Source organism: Durotheca rogersii (genome assembly GCF_024521655.1).
Source record: "Durotheca rogersii strain YMJ 92031201 chromosome Unknown GGS23scaffold_56, whole genome shotgun sequence".
Lineage (NCBI taxonomy): Eukaryota > Fungi > Ascomycota > Sordariomycetes > Xylariales > Xylariaceae > Durotheca > Durotheca rogersii.
The window spans coordinates 23,659-42,599 of NW_026251287.1; the positions used below are offsets into that span (position 1 = coordinate 23,659).

Sequence of the window (18,941 nt, forward strand, 5' to 3'; positions counted from 1 at the left end):
GCACGCGCAGGATGATTCCTCTCGAACGAGGAATGCCGAGTGTACCACCCCGCTAGCCCGTACCAAGCCCCGCCACAAATCCCTCACGGATGCCTAGCCGAGATCCGTCACCTCCGCCAACATCTTCCAACGACGGCGCTGTGCGTCTGGGAAGTCGACAACTACCCGCCGCCTGGACCTATCGACGAACGTACCAGGTGTGGAGCACCCATGTATTAGATCATGTATTTTCGCTACCATGCCAATCAGAGAAGGATTATTCGCCGGCCGAAATTTCCGCCGACCAAGTCTTTATTCCTTCCAGCTAACGCAGCGGCCACGTGCGTAAGGATTATGATGTTTCGGCCATCGACGCCCGTCATCATGTCGACCCCTGTCGCGGTCCAAGCACCCGACCAGGTATCGTGTGTCTGTGTCTGTGTCTGTGTCTGTGTAACGCCGTTGCCTCGTCAGCAACAACGGCGTCGCGTTTTCCTCTCCGCTCTGGGGGCCATCGCGCTACCGAATTTGCACGACTTTCTGGATCAAGTCCTGCAGCTCCTCCCGAATACGCGAGATACCGCTGAGAGACCACTGCACGGCGCGCCGCACGAACTCGTCCGCGTGCTCGTCCACGCCGGTGCGGTCGACGGTCATGAGCTCGTCGATGGCCCTCTCCGTCCTGCGCAGCTCGCGAAGGAGGAGGACGCGACGCAGGCTGGCCTGGTCCTCGGCGTCCAAGGGGAGCATCCCGACCTGTATCACTGTGGGCTGGACGCCGAATTGATCTACGGTCGGCGGGTCCTGCGGGGAGGAAGTGTTGGTCGCGTTGCTACCGCCGGTCGGGTCGTTATCGCCCGCTCCCCCGTCTTCGAGGAACGGAGTCTTCTCCGACGCCGCTATACGGTACCAGAATAGCATCTTGGAGAGTATCGACACGTAGAGCAGAATCAAATGAGGACACTGTGCGCACGTGCACTCCATGAGCCTACTCCAGCCGTTGAGGGCAGCCTTGTTCGTAGCCAGCACGTGATCGAAGCGCGGTGTGAGATTGAGATCCGCATAGCGTGTCGGATCGGAGGAGCATGACGTCGCCCCTTGTTGCAATTGGCCGTGCTGCATGGAGCGTAGGATAGAGATGGCGCGGGCCTCACAGTCGTGCGTGCTATTAGCGGGGTTGAACTCGGGCGATGGCACCTCGGCGGACCCCGACGTCCCGGGGGAGGCCTCGCTGTGAGTCAGGCCCGGCACGGAGAGGCCGTCGGTGCCTTGCAGGGCGGACGACGACAAGTCGGCGACATCCCAGCTCGCAAAGGCATCGACATCCATGTCGCCACTAAGGCCGTCGCCAAAGGCCCAGGAGAGGAGCGCAGTGTTATGGGGGAATGCATACTGGCCGTTCGGCACCTCCAGCGATGGCGCGGCCATCGACCCCGACGGCAAGGGGCTCCAGCCGGTGTGGCCGGGCGACGTCGTAGCCGATGCAATGGTCTTGGCCGTCACTAAGGGCCGGTCCTCGGGTGCGGTGCTGGCGCCGGCCTTGGCCTGGTCGTAGGCGGGCTTCTTTCGCCACGACTGCTTGCCGTGCTTGCGCGACTTGCTGTAGGAACACGGCGCCTTGATCTGCAGGCACCGATTGCAGGACGGGTGCGTCTTGTCGCACCGGACTTTGGCTGTAGAGCACGGATCGCAGGCTGTGCGGAAATGGACGTTCTGCGATGGCGCATCCCCCGTCATCTTCATGGCCAGCCGCCAACCAGCGAGGGCATGCAGGCGAAGCAACCGAGGACAGATGGTCGAAGAGGCGTTTGTGCTCGCGGGATGCTGCGTCCCTCGACGGTTCCGACCAGGAGCAGCACCGAGGTGTCGAAGTGCCGACCGATGTACAGCTCAACACGAGTAGTAGCAGTAGTAGTGGTTGTTGTTGTTGCTGTGGTGGTGGTAGCCGTTGCGTTGATGCTGTCGTTGGTGGTTGTTGCAGATTGCGGGCATGTGCAGATTGCGAATTGTGGACAGTGGATTCGTGCTGTTCTCTTGTCTCTTGTCGACGCTGTTGAAGGTCGCCTCGGCCGTGGTAGGAGACGGGCGGGATAGGGCGGGACGGCACGTCTAGAGAATCGTGACTCGGAGAACGGTGCCGGCTTTAGCTGTTAGCAAAACGGGCTGGGGTCTGCACTATGCCTTGGCCCCGCGTTATGAACATGAGGTGACGAAGACCCGGGGTATTAGCACTAGATCGGAATCCGGACGAGAGACGACGACAGACGATGGGCGATGACTGTAGTCGCTGTGAGATATGTAGCGGAGGGGGGGGGGGGAGGGGGGGCGCAGACCCCCGGGGTAGATCTAGCGGGGGATATCGAGAACTCCATCGCCGGGTGCAGGTCCTCGGGGTAGGTACATCTACCTAGCGAGAGACATCGAGAAGCCCAGCTCAGATCGAAGGTCCCCGGGGTAGATCTAGCGAGCGACCTTGGGAAATCCAATGCAGGCCCCAGGCCAATACGGAGAGGGAAAAAGAGGCAGAGGGGTTGTTGACGCTAACCTCGTCCTCGCAGAATCCCTACTGCAAATCCTTTAGGACTTATCCGCCGCCTCGCGCCAATCAGAAATCCCACGTCCCGGTCGGATCTATCCCTGAAACCCGGCAAGCCCTCCTAGGCTTACGTTGGACATAAGCAATTCAGATAAGAATCGCTGGCTAACATTAATAATGACCCCTCCGTCCGCATCGAGTCTACCTATGCAATCCCCCTAACGTGGGGATAATATCTAATAATCACCTCGGTCTGCGTACGGCCGTCCTCTGCCCTCTGCCGCCTCCCGCCCTAGCCGACACTGCTCAGACCTAGCTAGGCTCGGCTCCGTTGGACGGATGAGGAGGGTAGAGGGGTGCAGCGGACGCTGCCAGGGCAGGGGACAGGTAAGCTGTCCCGTCACAGGTAGGAACGGCGCGACGCACACACGACCCGGCATTAGTCGCCATGGGCAAGTTGCCGTGGCCAGGACGGCAGCACAGGAGCCCGAGGAACCCCGCGGGCAACCTGTCGACGAGCACTATAGCGAAATGTGGAGCATCGCCCCCCCCTCCCCTGTCCGCTATAGGTACCAGGCCGCTAGCCAGCCCGGGCTGGCCGGGGATGGGGGTGATCTCGTAGCGCAAGCTCGGGACTACAGTATGAGAGCGACGAGATGCCATCCGGTCGGTCATCCAGGTACCGCTAGTGACAAACAGGCTGGACCTCCGCGCGCAACTCGACGCTCTGGCCTGGCCTGGCCTGGACACTCTCACTCAGGGGCGGATCAGCAGGCCACGGGAAGCCAGCCAGGGCAGCTGCTGGCTGCGTCCGAGCACGCACGGCCGCTGGGTACGAGCGAGAGAGTCCGGAGAGGATGGCGTGGCGCTGTGCCGTCCGGGCCGTGGCTGGACAAATCGGACGAACAACTGGGGGAGAGAACACGGTCGGACGCTACATAGGTAAGACACAGGGTGGCGCGACGGTGCAGGGAAGCCGTGGTGACTGGTTGCGTGCCGTTACGTCCGCATCGTCGAGCGGCTACAGTACCAGGGGCTATTAATATAAAATATACACATTGGCATCCACGATGTCATTAGTGTTTTAGGCAGGGCGAGACCACTCCGCGGCGCTGTGGTAAGGAGACAGCCGATTGGTACTGAGAAGTACGTACGTAGACGGCGACGTCGCTATCGTCGACGCCACGGCCGCGAGGCGCTGGGAGTCGCCTCAACCCACATGTCTCGGAACAGGGGGGGGGGGGGGGAAACCAAAAAAAGAGGCGGTATCCAAGGTATGGAGGTAGGTAGGGAGGTAGGTAGGTAGGTAGACAGCCAGATAGGTATCAAGCTGTTCACGGCAAGTCCCGACCAGGACTAGAAGACTAGAAGGCCACCTCTATCATCGTGCGTTACGTAGCCGGCTCGACGCCGTCTCATTGGGCGCTCCCTTCCGTCCTTCCTATATAGCGACACATCCCGCTCCCCTAGCCATCGCCGGTTGTGGAGTTCGGGCTAGCTGAGCGTCTCCTCCCGCGCGCGCCCTTGCACGCAAATCCTCCCTTCTCCGTCTCTACCTGCCTACGGATGCAGCATGCGGTAGGCATGTGTGCAGATAGATGCGTTAGCGGTCATCTCTCGCCAGAGTCGGCCTGGCGCCAGCAAGAGGAGAGTGGGTTGGTGGTGAGTATGAACGTGTCGCGTTGCAACCTGCTTACGCCTCCCCCTTACCCCCCCCAGACCACACCTCCACACGGTTCCATCTACCGATGGCGACGCGCTAAGGAATAAGGTTGCCTCGGGGGCCGTCCTCCTTTCTCGTTAGGTGTTCTGCATCGGCTCTGCATTAGCTGTGCGCTGGACAGGCTGTTATCGAGGCAATGCAGTTATCGAGTATTACGCCCTCCTATCCATGCACCTATTGCGTGCTCTCCCCTCCCCTCCCAGTCTACATGCTCATACATACACACACATGCGAGCTGCGCAGAACAGAACCACACACCCCTCCGACCTCGTCAGTGCGATGGTGGCCGTGGTCAACCCATCGACGGGTCAGCTTACCTACTATCTAACGTACTCTCCGGGCCGCCCCGTGTTGGCTCGTATCAGGTCCGATCCTGGCCTCGCTCGCTCTGATTAGCCCTCCCCCTCCCTAGTTCAAGTAACCACCAGAAACGGCCGATGTAGCACAGATAAGCATAAGTTTCCCTATGTAGCTTACACGCGTTAGCTTCTGAGGGTGCCGTCTCCTTGCGATAGACGGCATCATTTCTCGAATCCTGTGCCGATCGCTGTCGATCGCATCCTTCCCTGCGCGTTGCCGTCTCCCGCGGGCCACGACTTAGGCCACCCAGCCTTAGGCCCCTTCATGTGGGCATAGCTACGCAGAACTATCGGGGCCGAGGGGCGGCAAACCGTCCCTAGAGAGAATCAGGCACGCCCCGCACGCAAATCGAACAATGCGGATACGCTGTGCTTTACGCTGTACTATACCTAGATATATACCTATATATAGGTATACCTATGTGTGTGCGTGCGTGTGTTCCAGCCGGTTTCACCACCGCCCCCCCCGTGGATAAGGAGATCCTGTCAAGATTCGTCAAGTTACACATCCTGGAAGGGAGAACTGCAAATACAGCCACAATCTTCATCCTTGCCCCGCCGCATAAACCGTTCCACGACGATCACCGTCCTTCACCCCGACACTAGGACCCCGAGTTGGCCGATGAAGGATTCGCTGACGGTGCCTTCTCGCCGCCGTGGCCTCGCACTCTCTTCCACTCCATCCCCACCGCGCCGAATATGGCGAGGCATTCCAGGATGAGCGAGATGCGGAATGTCCAGGTCAAGGCATCCATGTAAGCGTCGAGCACCTGCGGCAGGTACTCCGCCGGCACCGCGTCTCGCAGCGTCGTAGCCCCCGCTGAGACGAGCGTGTGGCCGTCGAGGCCTGGGATCCGGAGGGCGTCAACGTATCCGATGAATTTAGTAGCGAAGACGTTGTTGCCGACACCGAGGAAGATCGAGGCGCCGAAGAACTGCGCCATGGTTGTCAGGGCCATGCCCGTAGGGACATCGGTATCAGGCAGAGTCTAGATGGCAAGTAGGTGGAATTAGCTTGTGCCGATATCGTAACCTCGCTGGGCAGGACCTACCGCGGAAACTGCCGTCGCAAATAGCTGCATGCCCATCCCGAGCCCAAAGCCGATAAGCACTTGATATCCCACCCATTCTCCCGCTGACGAATCCACGCCCCATGTCGTAAGTAGGCCGAGGCCAACAGCAGCGACTGTGCAGCTGGCGACGAAGAAGGGTACGTAATGACCCGATTTGGCAGAGAGGATACCTGTGATGACGATGACGACGACCTGCACTACGACGAGCGGAATCATACGGATGCCCGAGTCCTCGGCGCTCGTGTTCTTGATGCCTTGGAAGTACAGAGGGATGAAGTAGAAGGCAGTGTTGAAAGCACCGAAAGAGAACATGTTGTACCAGCTGACGGCCGCAATCGTGCGCTGCTTGGCTAGTCGAACCGGGACGGTGGCATCTTCACCCATGAAAAACTGATCTGCGACGAACGCCACGAGCAGAACCTGGACAGGGCCGCGAATCGAGAATCGTCAGCGATGCGCGCCACGTAGTAGGTACCTGACTGGGGGGGGGGGGGAGACGTACACCAAAGAAGACCATGACGACGATGATGCGCCAATCGGACCAGTCGTATTGTATCCCCGCCCACTCCATGGCGAGGAGAAAGCATATGATGCTGGGGAGGAAAAACACGAGGCCCAGGAGGTCCAGATTCCATAAGACCTGTCCGAGCGACGCCGCAGTGTGCGCCGGCGTCCGAGTCTTTAGGAGGAAGAGGACGAGCGGCGCTGACACCCCGCCGATGGGCAGGTTGATGTAGAAGCACCAGCGCCAAGTCACATTGTCGGTAAAGGCACCTCCGATCTGAGACGGTCAGCCTCCAGGTGAGCACGAGCATAGAGACGCCAGGAAGGAACGTACGAGGGGGGCGACCGCTGAGGCGACGCCGAACGTCGCCGCGTTTACGGACTGGAACGCGGGCGCCTTCTCGGGAGGCACGATGGTAGCGACGATAACCAGAGATCCCGTGAACAGCGCGGCGGCGCCGACGCCGGCGATGGCCCTACCCACGATGAAGACGGCAGACGAGGGCGCGACGGCAGAGATCAGCGAGCCGACCTCGAAGAGGAATAGGGCGCCCAGGAAAATCCATTTCGCCGCGTACCGCGAGTACAGCTTCCCGGACAGCAGTTGGAACGCGCAGGTGGGAAGAAGATAGCCCGAGCCATACCTGCATGGTTAGCGTCAGCAGCATCGATAACGCGTCTTTTCTCGCATACCAAGGCTGTGCTTACCATCCGATGTGGTTGATGGCGTGAAACTCGTCCGTGATAGCGGGAATGGCGGTGGCGATGATAATGTTGTCGATCGCGACGCAAAAAAGACTAAGGCTCAACGCGACCAGGACCAGGATGAAGGAGAGACTCTTCACGTCGACATACTGCGATGGTGCGTCGGCGGTGGGCCGTTCCGGTGACTGGTCCGGCTCCTGCGGCGTGCGGGCGGGGATATGGGAGTATGCCTCGGTCTGGGCCTGATTATAGCTGTCTCGATCGGAGCTGACTGCAGTCTGTGTCGCTGACTGCTGGAGAGGGACTTTCTTCTCGTCCATGATAAGGGTAGAGGGTGTCTGGGCACGTAAGGCCCTGGGAGGGAGGGCAGTGATCCGCGGAAGGTCAGCGGCGGAATTTTTGGGGCCAGAGTCGCTTATCGACGACCACCAAGAGTGATGGCGTCAAGAACGTGCATACAAACAAACAAACAGAGGAGCCAAGTAAAGCCAAGTGAATTCAACACGCAGACTCGTGTGGGAATCTTGGAAAGACTGGGAAGAGCTTACATAATCAAGACGCGTTGAAGGGGGGAGAGTGAAGAAAAGGGGGGGTTGGGGGAGGGGGGTCAAGTGACTTGCTAGGATGTCGCCTTTTCGACGGCAGCGAAGAGGTATATACCTAGATTACGTACATACCTACACATACCAAGGTAGGTAGGCTAGCACAATCTACTATGGGGGAGGTAGTTCGGAGGAGAGGAACGGCGGGAGGAGAGGTCGAAGGGCGAGATGAGAGGTCGAAGGGCGAGATGAGAGGTCGAAGGGCGAGATGAGAGGTCGAAGGGCGAGATGAGAGGTCGAAGGGCGAGATGAGAGGTCGAAGGGCGAGATGAGGACGATGAGGGCCGAAAGGCGCGATTGGACACCTGCCAGCTACCTAATGCCTAAAGGCCAGAGGACCTATCAGCTACCTACCTCCTAAAGGCCAGAGGCCGATGGGAAGAGAGACGGAAAGCGAGACATCGAACGGAGCGGGTGATGTACCCGACGCAGTACCCGATCCCAGCCAGTCGGCACATTTCATGTCAGACCTCTCGGTTTTGGCGAGCGCCGAATTGCATCTCGGCGCGTTAAGTCCGAACGTCGCGTCCACCCCTCGGCCGGGCACGTACCGCGTACCGTACACGCGGAATAGATATATACGCGTAGTATCAGGGAATAACTCGTCTCGAGCACGACAGCGAACGGCGCATACCCTAGGCGCAATGGATATTTTACCACAATCGCAGCTATCACCTATACACTGGGCTCTCAAGGTCGGCCTTGTCGTCGTGGGATTCCCACTTCTGGCTCTCCTGGTCTGGGTCGCCCGCAGAGATCGACGGCTGGACAAGATACCAGGTCCCAAGGGCAGCCTCATCACCGGCATCGGCCTCGACCTCCCCCCCAATGCGCTGCAGAAGTTCCGAGAATGGGCGGACGAGTATGGCGAGATCTACAAGATCCGCCTGGGCTGGTATACCTGGGTGGTTCTGAGCAGCCCCGAAGCCGTGAAGGAGGTCCTCGACAAGCAGGTAGGCGCGGCCCGTGTGTTCGGGATCTGATCTGTGTGCTGACGAGCGACCCAGTCTGTCTCGACCTCGTCGAAGCTGGCAACACCAATGGCGGAACTGGTTGTCGGTGGTATGCGCAGTAAGCACTCCCAAGAGCTGTCGAGTTGTACAACTTAGAAAATTCATCAGACTGGGTCGCAGTCGCTAACCTACGCGATCTAGTGGTGACAATGCCGTATGATGCCAAGTGGCGCAAATACCGGACGATCTGTCACAATCTCCTGACGCCGAAGATGACAGCGGCCATGCTCCCGATCCAAACTCAGGAGATCGGTCAGCTCTTGTACGACCTCGCCTTCCGGAGCTCCGAGGACTTTGTGTTCCGGGAGCACATCAACCGGACCATCTTCTCTATCATGATGAAGACGGTTTACGGGCGGCGCATTCGGGGGAAGGATGACGAGGATATCAAGAACATGGTGGAGAGTTCGAAGATCCTCGGAAGGCTCGTCCGAGCCGGCGCCTTCATCGAAGACTCGTTCCCGCCGCTCGCCGACCTACCGGAATGGCTGCAGCCGTCAAGAAAGCGAGCCCTGAAGCTGGCTGAGTTCATTCTCTGGGTGAAGATGCGGACGTGGAACATCCTCAAGGACCAAGTCGCCAAGGGCGTGGCCCCGGATTGCTACGCAGCGCAGATGATCAACGCCAACTGGTACCAGCAGGGCTTGATGGACGAGGACCTGGCCTGGCTCGCCGGAGGTCTCGTTGAGGCGGGCTCGCACACGTCCATCCAAACCGTCGTTAACCTAATCTTTTACATGGCGGCTACGCCAGAGGTGCAAAAGAAGGTAGCGGCCGAGGTCGAAAGCGTCATCGGCACGTCGAGAACCCCGAACATGGACGACGTCCCGAACCTCCCGTACGTCTTCTCGTGCGTTAAGGAGATTCTCCGGCTCTGCCCCGTACCGCCGTGGAGCATCCGTCATTTTACCGATGCGGACGTGACGTACAAGGGCGTAGTTATCCCGAAGGGCACCGCGTTAGCCTGCAACACCGTGGCACTGCACTTCGACAAGGAACGCTTCCCCGACCCGTTCGCCTTCAAGCCGGAGCGGTATGCCGAGTACCAGAGGTCGTCGCTCGACTACTCGGCGCTGCCGGACCCCAACGACCGCGACCATTTCTGCTTCGGCGCCGGTCGACGGATATGCCCGGGGATCCGGTTTACCGAGAATAACATGTGTCTGATCTTGGCTAGTTTGATCTGGGCCTTCGAGATCAAGCCAGCGGTGACGCTGGTGAACGGCAAGGAAGAGGAGATCCCGCTGAACCTGTCGGAAGACGCGTTCGACCCGTATCCCCTGCGCGCGCCGAAGCCCTTCCGGGTCCGATTTCTGCCGCGAAGCGAAGAGCGGGCCCACATCATCGAGAGCACCTGCAACGTGGTAGAGTGAAAAGAGTGACAAGTAGACGGAGGCTCTAGCGTAGGGTTGTGTGAGGGTTGTGTAAGGGGGCAGAAGAGGCCGTTACATATCGCATGGGAAGGAAGCATGGGGGTATATGGGTACCTGTTGGAGTGGGCAGCCTGCGCTAGATTTCCAGTAACACCTAGGTTGGATGAAGAAAAGGGTGCCCAAGGAATCCGACGTCGAGAACATGCCACGTAAAAAAAGGGTCATTCAGCGTGACTGTTTGATACTTGATTCAGCTTCTTTCTCGCTCATCGTGTGGAGTATTCCCATCCAAGTCCACCCCGGTCCCCTCTAACCCTGGCCCATCTAACCCTGGTCCATCTAAAGAGTGCTTCTATATGTGGGTATTCATAGAGCCCCTCGCTTAGGCACTTCATCTAGCACGGTCTTATCGATAAAGCTCCTTACTGCACGCGACCCCGCGGCCCCACTGACCCCGCACGCAAGGGGTCTCCGTGGATACCCAACATACTATAAGAAGTGGTCCAGATCGTAACATCACACTGGGCATCATCTCCCTTGCCGCTCGCGAAAAACAATCCGTATCCAGGCATCATCCCTCGCAGATCGGCCACATCAGAGACAGAAAGGGAGCCAGCTCGGAATTCAGTACGATTTTGCTCCGCTCGGTGGCACTCCTTGGCTCACGAACAAGCACACGAGGTGTAACCGGTAATCTATTTTGCTTGATTGCTTCATCTCTACTCATCGGCTACCGACTCCTCCTACGCAGTCTGGTGGCATAGAATGTGCAACTCGCATACCCCTTACAGGCTAATTACCAGTTTCTTGCCGCTGTTCTGCGGGATCCTGTCTAGGCCCTTCTCGATAGCCTCGAAGCCCTTGCCGACCACCTCGACCTTGAGGGGGAGCTTGTACTTCCCCTCTGCTAGGAGTTTGGTGAGGTATTCCATGGCAGCCGGGTTCTTGTCGATGATGTTCTGGCCACCGACCACTGCAAAATCAAGGGTTAGGAACGGAGTCACCCAGCAGTAGACGTGATGATCATCATTCAGGGGTCCGTCCCATACGGGAGGAAATATCGTGGAGTACGGGCCCTCGCGAGACAAGAAAACAACCCCCCACTATGTAACAAGTCCGACACACGGGACAACTTAAAGAATCACTTACAAGTTGATTGGAGGCCGTCGGGGAGCTGCACGCCCGGACGCGTAAGTACCAAGGCGTATAGCTTCGGACCATCGCTCTTGAACGCGTCATAGATAGCCGGCGAGTCGGCAGCGGCCCCCACTGCGTCGAGGATGGCGTCTACTCCTGCGCCGCCGGGGGCTGCGGCCTTCAATGCGGCCGAATCTTCCTGGGCAGCTCGCTCGAGGCAGGTGTTGGCGCCCAGGGACTTGAGGTGGGCGTGGTGAGCGACCGAGCTGGTCGTGATGATGGTGGCAGACGGCAGCGCTAGTCGCAAGAGCTGGATGGCGCCTGAACCTACGCCCGAGCTACCGCCGATAACCAGGATCGACTTCGGCGCGGGGTTGATGGCCTCGGTGCCAGGGAGGCCGGGCAGGGGCACCTTCAGCCCGACAGCAACACCAGCGGCCGCGGTGAGAAAAGCAATCCTACGCGACCACGGGACGGTTCAGCCACTCGTGCGTATCTTAACAGAGGGTGTTCCTACTCACGGGAGGGAGGCGGCCTCTTCGAAGCTCAGGTTTGCCGGCTTCTTAGCGACGACGACGTCCCGGGCGGTGTAGACCTCCTGGAATGTGCCATTGTACTGAGTTCTCTGGATCCAGTTCATGACCTCGTCACCGGGCTTGAAGGACGTGACGCCGTCTCCGACTGACTCTACTACGCCAGAGCCCTCAATGCCGAGAACGGTAGGCCATCCTGGGACAGTAGCGCCGAACCGGAAATTCTTCCAGTCGATAGCGTTGAGCGACAGGGCCTTAGGTCGAATGGTGACCTCGTGAGGGCCGGGTTTGGGGGCCGTGGCCGTGACGAGTTTGAAGGGCCCGCCCTGCTTGATCGCCTGATACTGCTGGATAGACATGGTCGCGCTTGGTTCTAGAGGCCGAGAGGAATGGGAATACCAATGCGGGGGAGCGCAGGACGCAGATCTGGTCAGGTATTTAGAAAATACGGAGAGGCCTGGACACAACAGGCGTGTACGCGTCATGAAACTCGTGAGCAGATTGAACATGGGCAGAGCATCAGAAAGAATTTAACTCGATATGGGGGGTCTAATTGGTGATGTAGACGACATCCATCCCTTTGTTCGAGGTGGAGGTACTGCTCTCCTCTCGGGAACCGTACTCGGGGACAAAGCTCGGGGGCGGATTTAACCTATCGCCGTTATTGGTTTGTAGTGCCACACGCCAGGTGCTCGTATGACGGGAGCGCACCCCGTCGTGCCATGAATATGAAAATCTGACAGTCTGATTTCTAATCCCAACAGCACGTCGGCCAGCGGCGGCAAGCGAATCCTCTCCCGTAGCACATCACAGCCTTATAAACGTAACGAGCCTTGCTTGCGGTGTAGATGCTAAGGGCGAAGACGCAACGACGATCACCGCGACCGGAAAGGAAAAAAAAAAATAAAATAAGTCCCCATCAAGATACTTACTAGACGACACCCAGACCGCCCACCATGGCAAGCGGCGCAGTTAATGCCGCGGACTTAACCGCTCCCGTCCCCGTCGTCTTGTGCGGCAAGACTCTCGAGGTCGGCGAGAAGGTGACGCCGATGATCAAGCCCGAGATCGAAGGTTCGCGTGCTCGAAGCCACCCCCCCCCCCCCCAGCACAAGTAGGTAGCAGCAGCAGCAGCAGCGCTAACCAAGACTCCGGCGCGGCAGTCATCCACTTCGTCAACTCGTACGAGTACGCGAAGGAGAACCTGGGCGACCTCATCGCCGGCCGCGGGCCCAAGGCGCCCAGCGGGAACGTCGTCGGCAGCCACGACTACAGCAAGCCGCCGCGGGCGGTCATCTTCGGGCGGGCCTTCGCGCCCGAGGACGTCAAGGAGCTCAACCGCCTGTTCCGCGGGTCGGGCACGCCCGTCGCCTGGATCGCCGGCGACCCGTCTGTCATCCCGCCGGAGAACCCCGGGCCCGGCTACGCCGAGAAGGCGGCCGACAACGTCAAGAGGGCGCTGAACCGGTGGAAGGACGCGGGGGCCAACAGCGAAGACATCGTGTACTACTAGACGGTGCTTCGCGGCGTTTGGGCCTTTGGAAGGGTCTCTCTTTCTGTATCATTACACACGCCTATGTTATCCCAGCCTAGAACCAGATACTGCTAGGCGCATGGTTACTAGCACACTGAAACTTGTCCGTCCGATCACTTTTACGGTTTATTTTTTCCGAACTCATATGTGAAAAGGCCACATGTTTTTGTAGTGATTACGATTTCGGGCGGGGGATAGTTCATAGGGAAGAGGGAAGTGAGAGGCCTCCTCCCGCGACGTTGGACAAGGCAGAAGTCCTCTCTCGCGCGCACAAAGAGCGTTACCCCCATCTTATATCAAGGCCAAAAGTATCGGTGTTTTTGCTGTCACTCTATTTGCTACATACTTGGTCTCTGTTGGTTGCACACGGAGTTTCGCAAAACACCGCCCTTTTTTGCCTTTTCACCTATTCCACTCAACCCTTGCCATAGGCGCCTCGCGCCTCTTCTAGTCGGGTGACCACGGAGAAACCACCATCTCTAGTCTTGTCGCTGGTTGTGACACGGTGTATTCACGAGGGCAATGTCTAGGTGCGGAGTGGGAAAAGACGGGGCCGATGGGAAATATTGGTTTAAGCCCGTCATCGCGACTCCATTGCCACGATAGGCTTAGGCCGAGGCGCCGCCGACAGGCGACAAAAAGGAGACGGGGAATCGGGAGACCAATCTAGCATTAACTCCGTCTCGCTTCTTCGACGTGGCTTCGTCTAAATACATAGATTGTCTTAAAAAAGGGGGGGGGGGCGAAGCTGATCTGTACGCCCACAGGCTCCCCCTAGTGACTCGCGCCATTCGTCCCGTTCGTCCCGTTCGTCCCGTTCAGCTTGTTCACGCCATTCGTCGCGCCCGCGTGACCGTCGCGCGCCAGCGCCACCTCGATGACTGAGTGCTGACAGCCGTCGGGCCTCTTAATGGCGCGAATTCGCAGCGGGGGGTCGACCTGGGCGACCAGGCTATGCCAGTCGCCCGTCTCGCGCTCCTTCGCGTTGAAGACCTGGCGCATGCAGAGGTCCTTCTCGCGCAGCGCCGCCTCGGCCAGGATCGGCCCCGACCCCGGCGCCGGGATCACCATGTCCATGATCAGGAGGCGGCTCGCCGGGCTCATCGCGCGCGCCAGCTGCCCCAGGATCTGCGCCGCCTTCGCGTCCGGCCAGTCGTGGATGATCATCCGCAGCAGGTACACCGCCGCGCCCGCCACCGGCTGCGGTCCGAAGAAGTCGTGCTCCTGCAGCTCGATCCGCTGCCACGCCGGGTCCTCCGCCGCGGCCGCGGCCTTGCGCCGCCGCGCCCCCTCGATCGGCGTCGCCTGGTCTTGCACGACGAAGCGCAGCCCCTCGAACTCCCGCGCGACCGCGAGCGAGGTGCTGCCGCTGCCGCCGCCGACGTCGACGACCAGCGCGTCCTCGGGAAGCGCGGCCCAGTCGAAGCCGTCGAGCAGGTGCTCGACGCGGGCGCCGCCGTGGACCTTGGACTGGCTCTGCATGTAGGCGTCGAACTCGCGCTCGAGGTCGGGGCGGGACTTGAGGTAGGGGAAGTAGGCGAGGTCGGTGTCGAAGGCGACGTTAAAGGCGGTCTCGTTGGTCTGGAGCGAGTCGCCGAACTTCTCGGTGGCGGCGGCGAAGCCGTTCATGAACGGCACCGTGTGGTTGACCATGTGCAGCATCCACGTCATCAGGTCGGCGTTCTCGACGAACGCGGCCGACAGCGCGTTGTGCGCCGCCTCGCCCGAGGCCGTCTCGCGCAGGAAGCCCGTCGTCATGACCATCCGCGTCGCCGCGCGCAGGCTGTCCTCTGGCACGTCGCACGCCCGCGCTAGATCGCGGTACGACACCGACGAGGGCGGCAGCGGGATGCGCCTGAGCACGTCGAAGCGGCACAGCCAGTTCAGACAGGCGTACTGCTGCTGTTGCACGAGCAGCTCGGTCATGAAGCTGCTGGGGCTGTGCACGGCCTGTTTGGCCCTCGTGGCCAGCTCGAGGATGTCATCCCTAGCGCGGGCGTCCGTCATGGCGTCAACCGAGAGCAGCCCTCGTTTTCTTGGGTGTATATTTTGGGCGAATTCTTCCGTCGTACGAGCAACGGCTACGAGTAAGTATCGAGCACGAGCGGGCGCGATTTTCAGAGCACGTCACTATACAATTCGCAGCAGCGCATCGATCGATTGCTTCCTATCAGGTAGAAGATCTCGATAGGGGGCCCCTTTTCAACGTCCCCTTCGAGGTTTACATATGAACTCTCAGCGATCGCCAAAACCCATCCCACGCTGCTCCCCCGTTCCATTAATCGCTATACTAAGAATTAATCTGCCAGTTCTCTCCCGATCACACGCGTGCGTGACGTCGCAGACACCGTTTCGGGAGATTCGCACACGCATCCCCTATCCAGAGAAAACGTCGCCGTGATTCCCACAATCCCTACAAGTCCCTTGGGGAAGGCCGTCAGGGCCGGTGAAGCAGCCCAGTGGCTATCAGACACACATATGCCCGAGTGCGACAGCGAGGGGGCGGAGGGCATCTCGAGGTAACAAACCGCCAAACCGGCTGTCGGGTACGATTACAGCAGCAGCGGCGGCGGCGGCAGTAAGGATTGCCAGGGTCAAAACCTCCGGGGGGGGGTGTGGGTGCCCGGGGTATACCCGACGGGTACAACGCTAAATCCGACGCCGCCACCGTCGTTACATCGCTTGGGAACAGGCGACGGCCCGTGGCCCGCCTGCCGCAGGTACCCCCCCGGCACCACGCCAAGTAGCTCCCGGGTATCTCTCGGGTATATGTGGGCAGTCGCTTGTATCCCGGTGCCCTGTTCCGCCAAGCAGACATCCATGGTCACGGAAGCGGTGCACTATTTCCAGGCTAGGAGGTACCTAGAGGTAGGTAAGTTAGGTAGGCTCGCGCCCCTGGGACGGCGCTGTGCCGCGACATGAAACGATCGCTGGCTTTTTTTCTCCCTCGCGCCGCTCAAAGGCGTTAAATCCACCACCCAGATTCCCTCGCAGCGTCACCTCTCGCATGTGTGTCTAACCGTGTATGCAAATCCCATCATGCTGGAAGCCGAATAGGGCGAGGTCGCGCTAATATACACCCGTGTGCAGCCTGGGCAGTCCAGGATCCCGCGCTGGGAGTTGGCTGTCTGTCTGCCTACCACCGCGATACCAACCTGCTGCGTATTAGCGTGTGCGTGCCTCCCTCCAGTTTTCCGGCTCGGTGCTCGCGCTCCGCCCGCTCACTGGCGCTGTCCCGTGGCGACCACCCACTTGCAAGATCAGCGCACTCACGGGCCCCTTCATCTGCGTAGTGTTGGCTCGGCACCGGTGTAGATAAGCGCAAGCAGAGCGCAAGACGCGGGCACCGATAAGCGTCAGCTTCCAGGTGGGCGGCATCGACTGCGTTCGCGGGATCGAGCCAGTTGTCCCATGCAAGGTTATGGCGCCGGGACCTGATCCCAAACGGGCGCTGTACGGAATGGGGGGTAAGCCGCTGGAGCGCCAAGGTCGAGAGATGCCTGTTCGGATTATGTGCTGGGGAGTTGATTGGATCTGCCGACGAGACATACTACGTAGCCGTGGGCTGCTACAATAGCCAGACCGTCAGCGTGATTATGGTGCAGGCGGGCGAATTCGTCCGAGGGCACGTCGCTGATGCTTATCGTACAGCTTATGATTCCAGAACAAGCCGCAGCGCTTTGGGTGTGTTGGGCTGCCTTAGGCTGGGTACTTGTGGTGCCCGGTACCTACCAGGGTACATCGGTCCCCTGCACCGTCCCGGCTTGGCTGGTGGCCTAGCGCGCTAGTCTGGGTAGTCCCCGGCCAAGCCAGGCCTAGAAGGGGATCGTGCAGCAGCCCTACCGGCTGGTCTACAGCTAGGTACAAATACGGTACAATCTGAATCCGGCTTGTGCACCAGGGATGGCAACGCCGTCATGCCATAGGTAATATTACGATGTCCAGAGCTGGAGACGCCCTCCCTCCCATCCTCCCTTCCACCCTCCCGTCCGTCCCCTCGTCCTCCCCCGTTTGCTAGGCCCCGAAAGCGCGAGGGGTTCCCAGCGGGCAAGGAAAAGCTGCTCAGATCCCAGCAGGCGTCGTTGTACACGCGACCCAGGGGAATACCCAGCTCGGAATGCCCGTACGCCCCTATTCCGAGGGGGTCGCTACGCGGGCGCCGGCGTTAAACCCAGCTTTTCATCGATATTACTGTTCCAACTTACCAATCCGGGCCATTCCCCTGCCCGGACTTAAGGAAGCTGTGTTCTGACCTGGCATATAGGGGCGCACGGATGCCCTACTAGATACCTACGTGAGCGTGCGACCGTCGACGGATTATTTCATTTAATCTTGATCCCCTCCTGTTCCAGCCTTGCCTCCGTCGAGCCAATCCGTAACAGGAAACCAGACCACCCGTCACCACGCGTGAATAATGCCCTCGTACGTTGTCACCGGCGTTTCGAAGGGCCTGGGCGTAGGTTGCAATGAAGTCACTGCTGCGTGTCGTTGCATATCCGGCTGACCGTCATGTTGGGTTGACCGCTATAGTGGGAGTTCCTAAACCAGCTCTCCAGCGACCCGAAAAATACCGTCGTGGGTATCGTCCGGAACAAACCGCCGACCGACGCGCGGGTGGCCTCCGAGCTGCGCGGACGATCAAATATCAAGATCCTGGAGGCCGACCTGACCAACTACGACCAGTTGAAGGTGAGAGAATAATAAGAGACTGAAAAAGAAAGAGAGGCTGTGAGGAGGAGAAAGAGCGAGAACGCCAGCTTACTCCTCCCTCATCCCCCCTCCATCCCCCCCCCCCCCCCGCGCTTTTTCTTGAACGGGATCCCGTCGAGGCAGCTGTCAACTTCTAACATCAAATCCCGTGGCAGAGAGCGGCCTCTGAAACTGCAGAGATTACGGGCGGCAGCCTCGACTATCTCTTCGCCAATGCGGCATACGTCACGTCCTTTGATACTTACGATGGCATCGGTGTCTTGTGAGCTGCAGCCCGTCTCTCTTTCATCTATTTCGCCCGCCCGTATGTCCGGGCTCGTAGGATTCGGTGGCTAACTGGGCCGCGGGAGCGGGGGGCGGTCCGGGTAGGGGGCAGAAGCCTCAGGAGCTGTCGGAAGAGTTCCGCCAGCTGATGGAGACCAACGTGCTCGCCAACATCCACCTGTACAACTTGTTCATGCCGCTGATCCTCAAGGGCGACGCCAAGAAGGTCGTGGTTATCACCAGCGGCTTGGCCGACATCGACTGGACCAACGAATACGATCTCGAAACGACCGCGCTCTACGCCACGAGCAAGGCCGCCATGAACATGATCACGGCCAAGTTCAACGCGCAATACAAGAAGGACGGCGTGCTTTTCCTCAGCGTCTGCCCAGGCTTAGTCGAGGTCGGCCACTTCCAGGACCGTACGGTTCCCATCCCACACCTTCTTCCCTCCCCCCCTCAGGATCTCCCTCGAAATATGTGGCTAATCATATTTGTCTCCCGTCTGCAGCCAGCCCGAAGGAGCGAGAAACATTTCGAAAAATGTTGGTCAAATTCAGCAAGTACGCGCCCAACTTCAAGAGGCCAGATACTCCGGAGGTGGCTATTAAGGCCGTCCTGTGGGTAGTGCACAGCTCGAGCATCAAGGACGGAGACGGCGGCCGGTTTCTGTCTCACTTTAAAAATAAACAGTGGCTGTGAGGGATATTCTACGTACATATATATGAGATGCATAATAATGGCTCCGTGGCTTGCGGAGAAGGGACGCCAAACTGTAGATGGTATTATGCGCTGGGAGAGATTGTGTGGCCAGCAATGGACTAGATAGCTTCGTCCCCGTATGTATGTACAAATAAATAACTGCACGAGACACAATCCCACTGAAAGTGAAACCG

The 18,941-nt window shown here is 59.3% G+C and overlaps 8 protein-coding genes across 8 annotated transcripts; 4 read left to right on the plus strand and 4 right to left on the minus strand.

Annotated features, from left to right (window-relative positions):
• Positions 1-403: 403 nt before the first annotated feature.
• Positions 404-1,922, minus strand: GGS23DRAFT_445724 (uncharacterized protein). Its single transcript, XM_051513971.1, has one exon. It carries the CDS (start codon positions 1,720-1,722, stop codon positions 499-501), a length of 1,224 nt encoding a protein of 407 aa, XP_051367168.1. The 5' UTR covers positions 1,723-1,922; the 3' UTR covers positions 404-498.
• Positions 1,923-2,365: 443 nt separating this feature from the next.
• GGS23DRAFT_445727 (uncharacterized protein) lies at positions 2,366-3,550 on the plus strand. The gene has a single exon (XM_051513972.1). It carries the CDS (start codon positions 2,855-2,857, stop codon positions 3,455-3,457), a length of 603 nt encoding a protein of 200 aa, XP_051367169.1. The 5' UTR covers positions 2,366-2,854; the 3' UTR covers positions 3,458-3,550.
• Positions 3,551-4,455: 905 nt separating this feature from the next.
• GGS23DRAFT_590030 (major facilitator superfamily transporter) lies at positions 4,456-7,805 on the minus strand. Its single transcript, XM_051517664.1, has 6 exons — positions 7,755-7,805; positions 6,883-7,694; positions 6,509-6,818; positions 6,173-6,451; positions 5,650-6,090; positions 4,456-5,586 (listed from the first exon to the last, which is right to left on the minus strand). The coding sequence occupies exons 2-6, from the start codon at positions 7,197-7,199 to the stop codon at positions 5,200-5,202; spliced, it is 1,734 nt and encodes a 577-aa protein (XP_051367170.1). The 5' UTR covers positions 7,200-7,694; positions 7,755-7,805; the 3' UTR covers positions 4,456-5,199.
• Positions 7,806-7,903: 98 nt separating this feature from the next.
• GGS23DRAFT_590039 (O-methylsterigmatocystin oxidoreductase) lies at positions 7,904-10,230 on the plus strand. The gene is made up of 3 exons (XM_051517665.1): positions 7,904-8,434; positions 8,489-8,552; positions 8,636-10,230. The coding sequence occupies exons 1-3, from the start codon at positions 7,943-7,945 to the stop codon at positions 9,865-9,867; spliced, it is 1,788 nt and encodes a 595-aa protein (XP_051367171.1). The 5' UTR covers positions 7,904-7,942; the 3' UTR covers positions 9,868-10,230.
• Positions 10,231-10,652: 422 nt separating this feature from the next.
• On the minus strand, positions 10,653-11,896 carry GGS23DRAFT_608195 (GroES-like protein; the record flags this gene model as incomplete). The annotated part of the gene is made up of 3 exons (XM_051520168.1): positions 10,653-10,840; positions 11,017-11,462; positions 11,526-11,896. The coding sequence occupies 3 exons, from the start codon at positions 11,894-11,896 to the stop codon at positions 10,653-10,655; spliced, it is 1,005 nt and encodes a 334-aa protein (XP_051367172.1).
• Positions 11,897-12,237: 341 nt separating this feature from the next.
• Positions 12,238-13,601, plus strand: GGS23DRAFT_445781 (uncharacterized protein). Its single transcript, XM_051513973.1, has 2 exons — positions 12,238-12,611; positions 12,701-13,601. The coding sequence occupies exons 1-2, from the start codon at positions 12,494-12,496 to the stop codon at positions 13,048-13,050; spliced, it is 468 nt and encodes a 155-aa protein (XP_051367173.1). The 5' UTR covers positions 12,238-12,493; the 3' UTR covers positions 13,051-13,601.
• Positions 13,602-13,845: 244 nt separating this feature from the next.
• GGS23DRAFT_601429 (S-adenosyl-L-methionine-dependent methyltransferase) lies at positions 13,846-15,078 on the minus strand (the record flags this gene model as incomplete). The annotated part of the gene is made up of 1 exon (XM_051519199.1): positions 13,846-15,078. The coding sequence occupies one exon, from the start codon at positions 15,076-15,078 to the stop codon at positions 13,846-13,848; it is 1,233 nt and encodes a 410-aa protein (XP_051367174.1).
• A 2,407-nt stretch (positions 15,079-17,485) lies between these two features.
• GGS23DRAFT_608198 (uncharacterized protein) lies at positions 17,486-18,747 on the plus strand (the record flags this gene model as incomplete). The annotated part of the gene is made up of 5 exons (XM_051520169.1): positions 17,486-17,527; positions 17,602-17,760; positions 17,937-18,043; positions 18,151-18,467; positions 18,557-18,747. 5 exons carry the CDS (start codon positions 17,486-17,488, stop codon positions 18,745-18,747), a joined length of 816 nt encoding a protein of 271 aa, XP_051367175.1.
• Between the last annotated feature and the right edge of the window lie 194 nt (positions 18,748-18,941).

Excerpts from the sequence above, each read along its gene's own strand:
- GGS23DRAFT_590039 (XM_051517665.1), top strand. The coding sequence starts at position 7,943 with ATGTCAGACCTCTCGGTTTTGGCGAGCGCCGAATTGCATCTCGGCGCG. Across the intron at positions 8,435-8,488 it reads AGGAGGTCCTCGACAAGCAG|TCTGTCTCGACCTCGTCGAA; the intron begins GTAGGCGCGGCC and ends CGAGCGACCCAG. Across the intron at positions 8,553-8,635 it reads GGTTGTCGGTGGTATGCGCA|TGGTGACAATGCCGTATGAT; the intron begins GTAAGCACTCCC and ends TACGCGATCTAG.
- GGS23DRAFT_445724 (XM_051513971.1), bottom strand. The coding sequence starts at position 1,722 with ATGAAGATGACGGGGGATGCGCCATCGCAGAACGTCCATTTCCGCACA.
- GGS23DRAFT_590030 (XM_051517664.1), bottom strand. The coding sequence starts at position 7,199 with ATGGACGAGAAGAAAGTCCCTCTCCAGCAGTCAGCGACACAGACTGCA. Across the intron at positions 6,452-6,508 it reads CCTCAGCGGTCGCCCCCCTC|ATCGGAGGTGCCTTTACCGA; the intron begins GTACGTTCCTTC and ends TGACCGTCTCAG. Across the intron at positions 6,091-6,172 it reads TCGTCATGGTCTTCTTTGGT|GTTCTGCTCGTGGCGTTCGT; the intron begins GTACGTCTCCCC and ends GGCCCTGTCCAG.
- GGS23DRAFT_445727 (XM_051513972.1), top strand. The coding sequence starts at position 2,855 with ATGAGGAGGGTAGAGGGGTGCAGCGGACGCTGCCAGGGCAGGGGACAG.
- GGS23DRAFT_445781 (XM_051513973.1), top strand. The coding sequence starts at position 12,494 with ATGGCAAGCGGCGCAGTTAATGCCGCGGACTTAACCGCTCCCGTCCCC. Across the intron at positions 12,612-12,700 it reads GATCAAGCCCGAGATCGAAG|TCATCCACTTCGTCAACTCG; the intron begins GTTCGCGTGCTC and ends CCGGCGCGGCAG.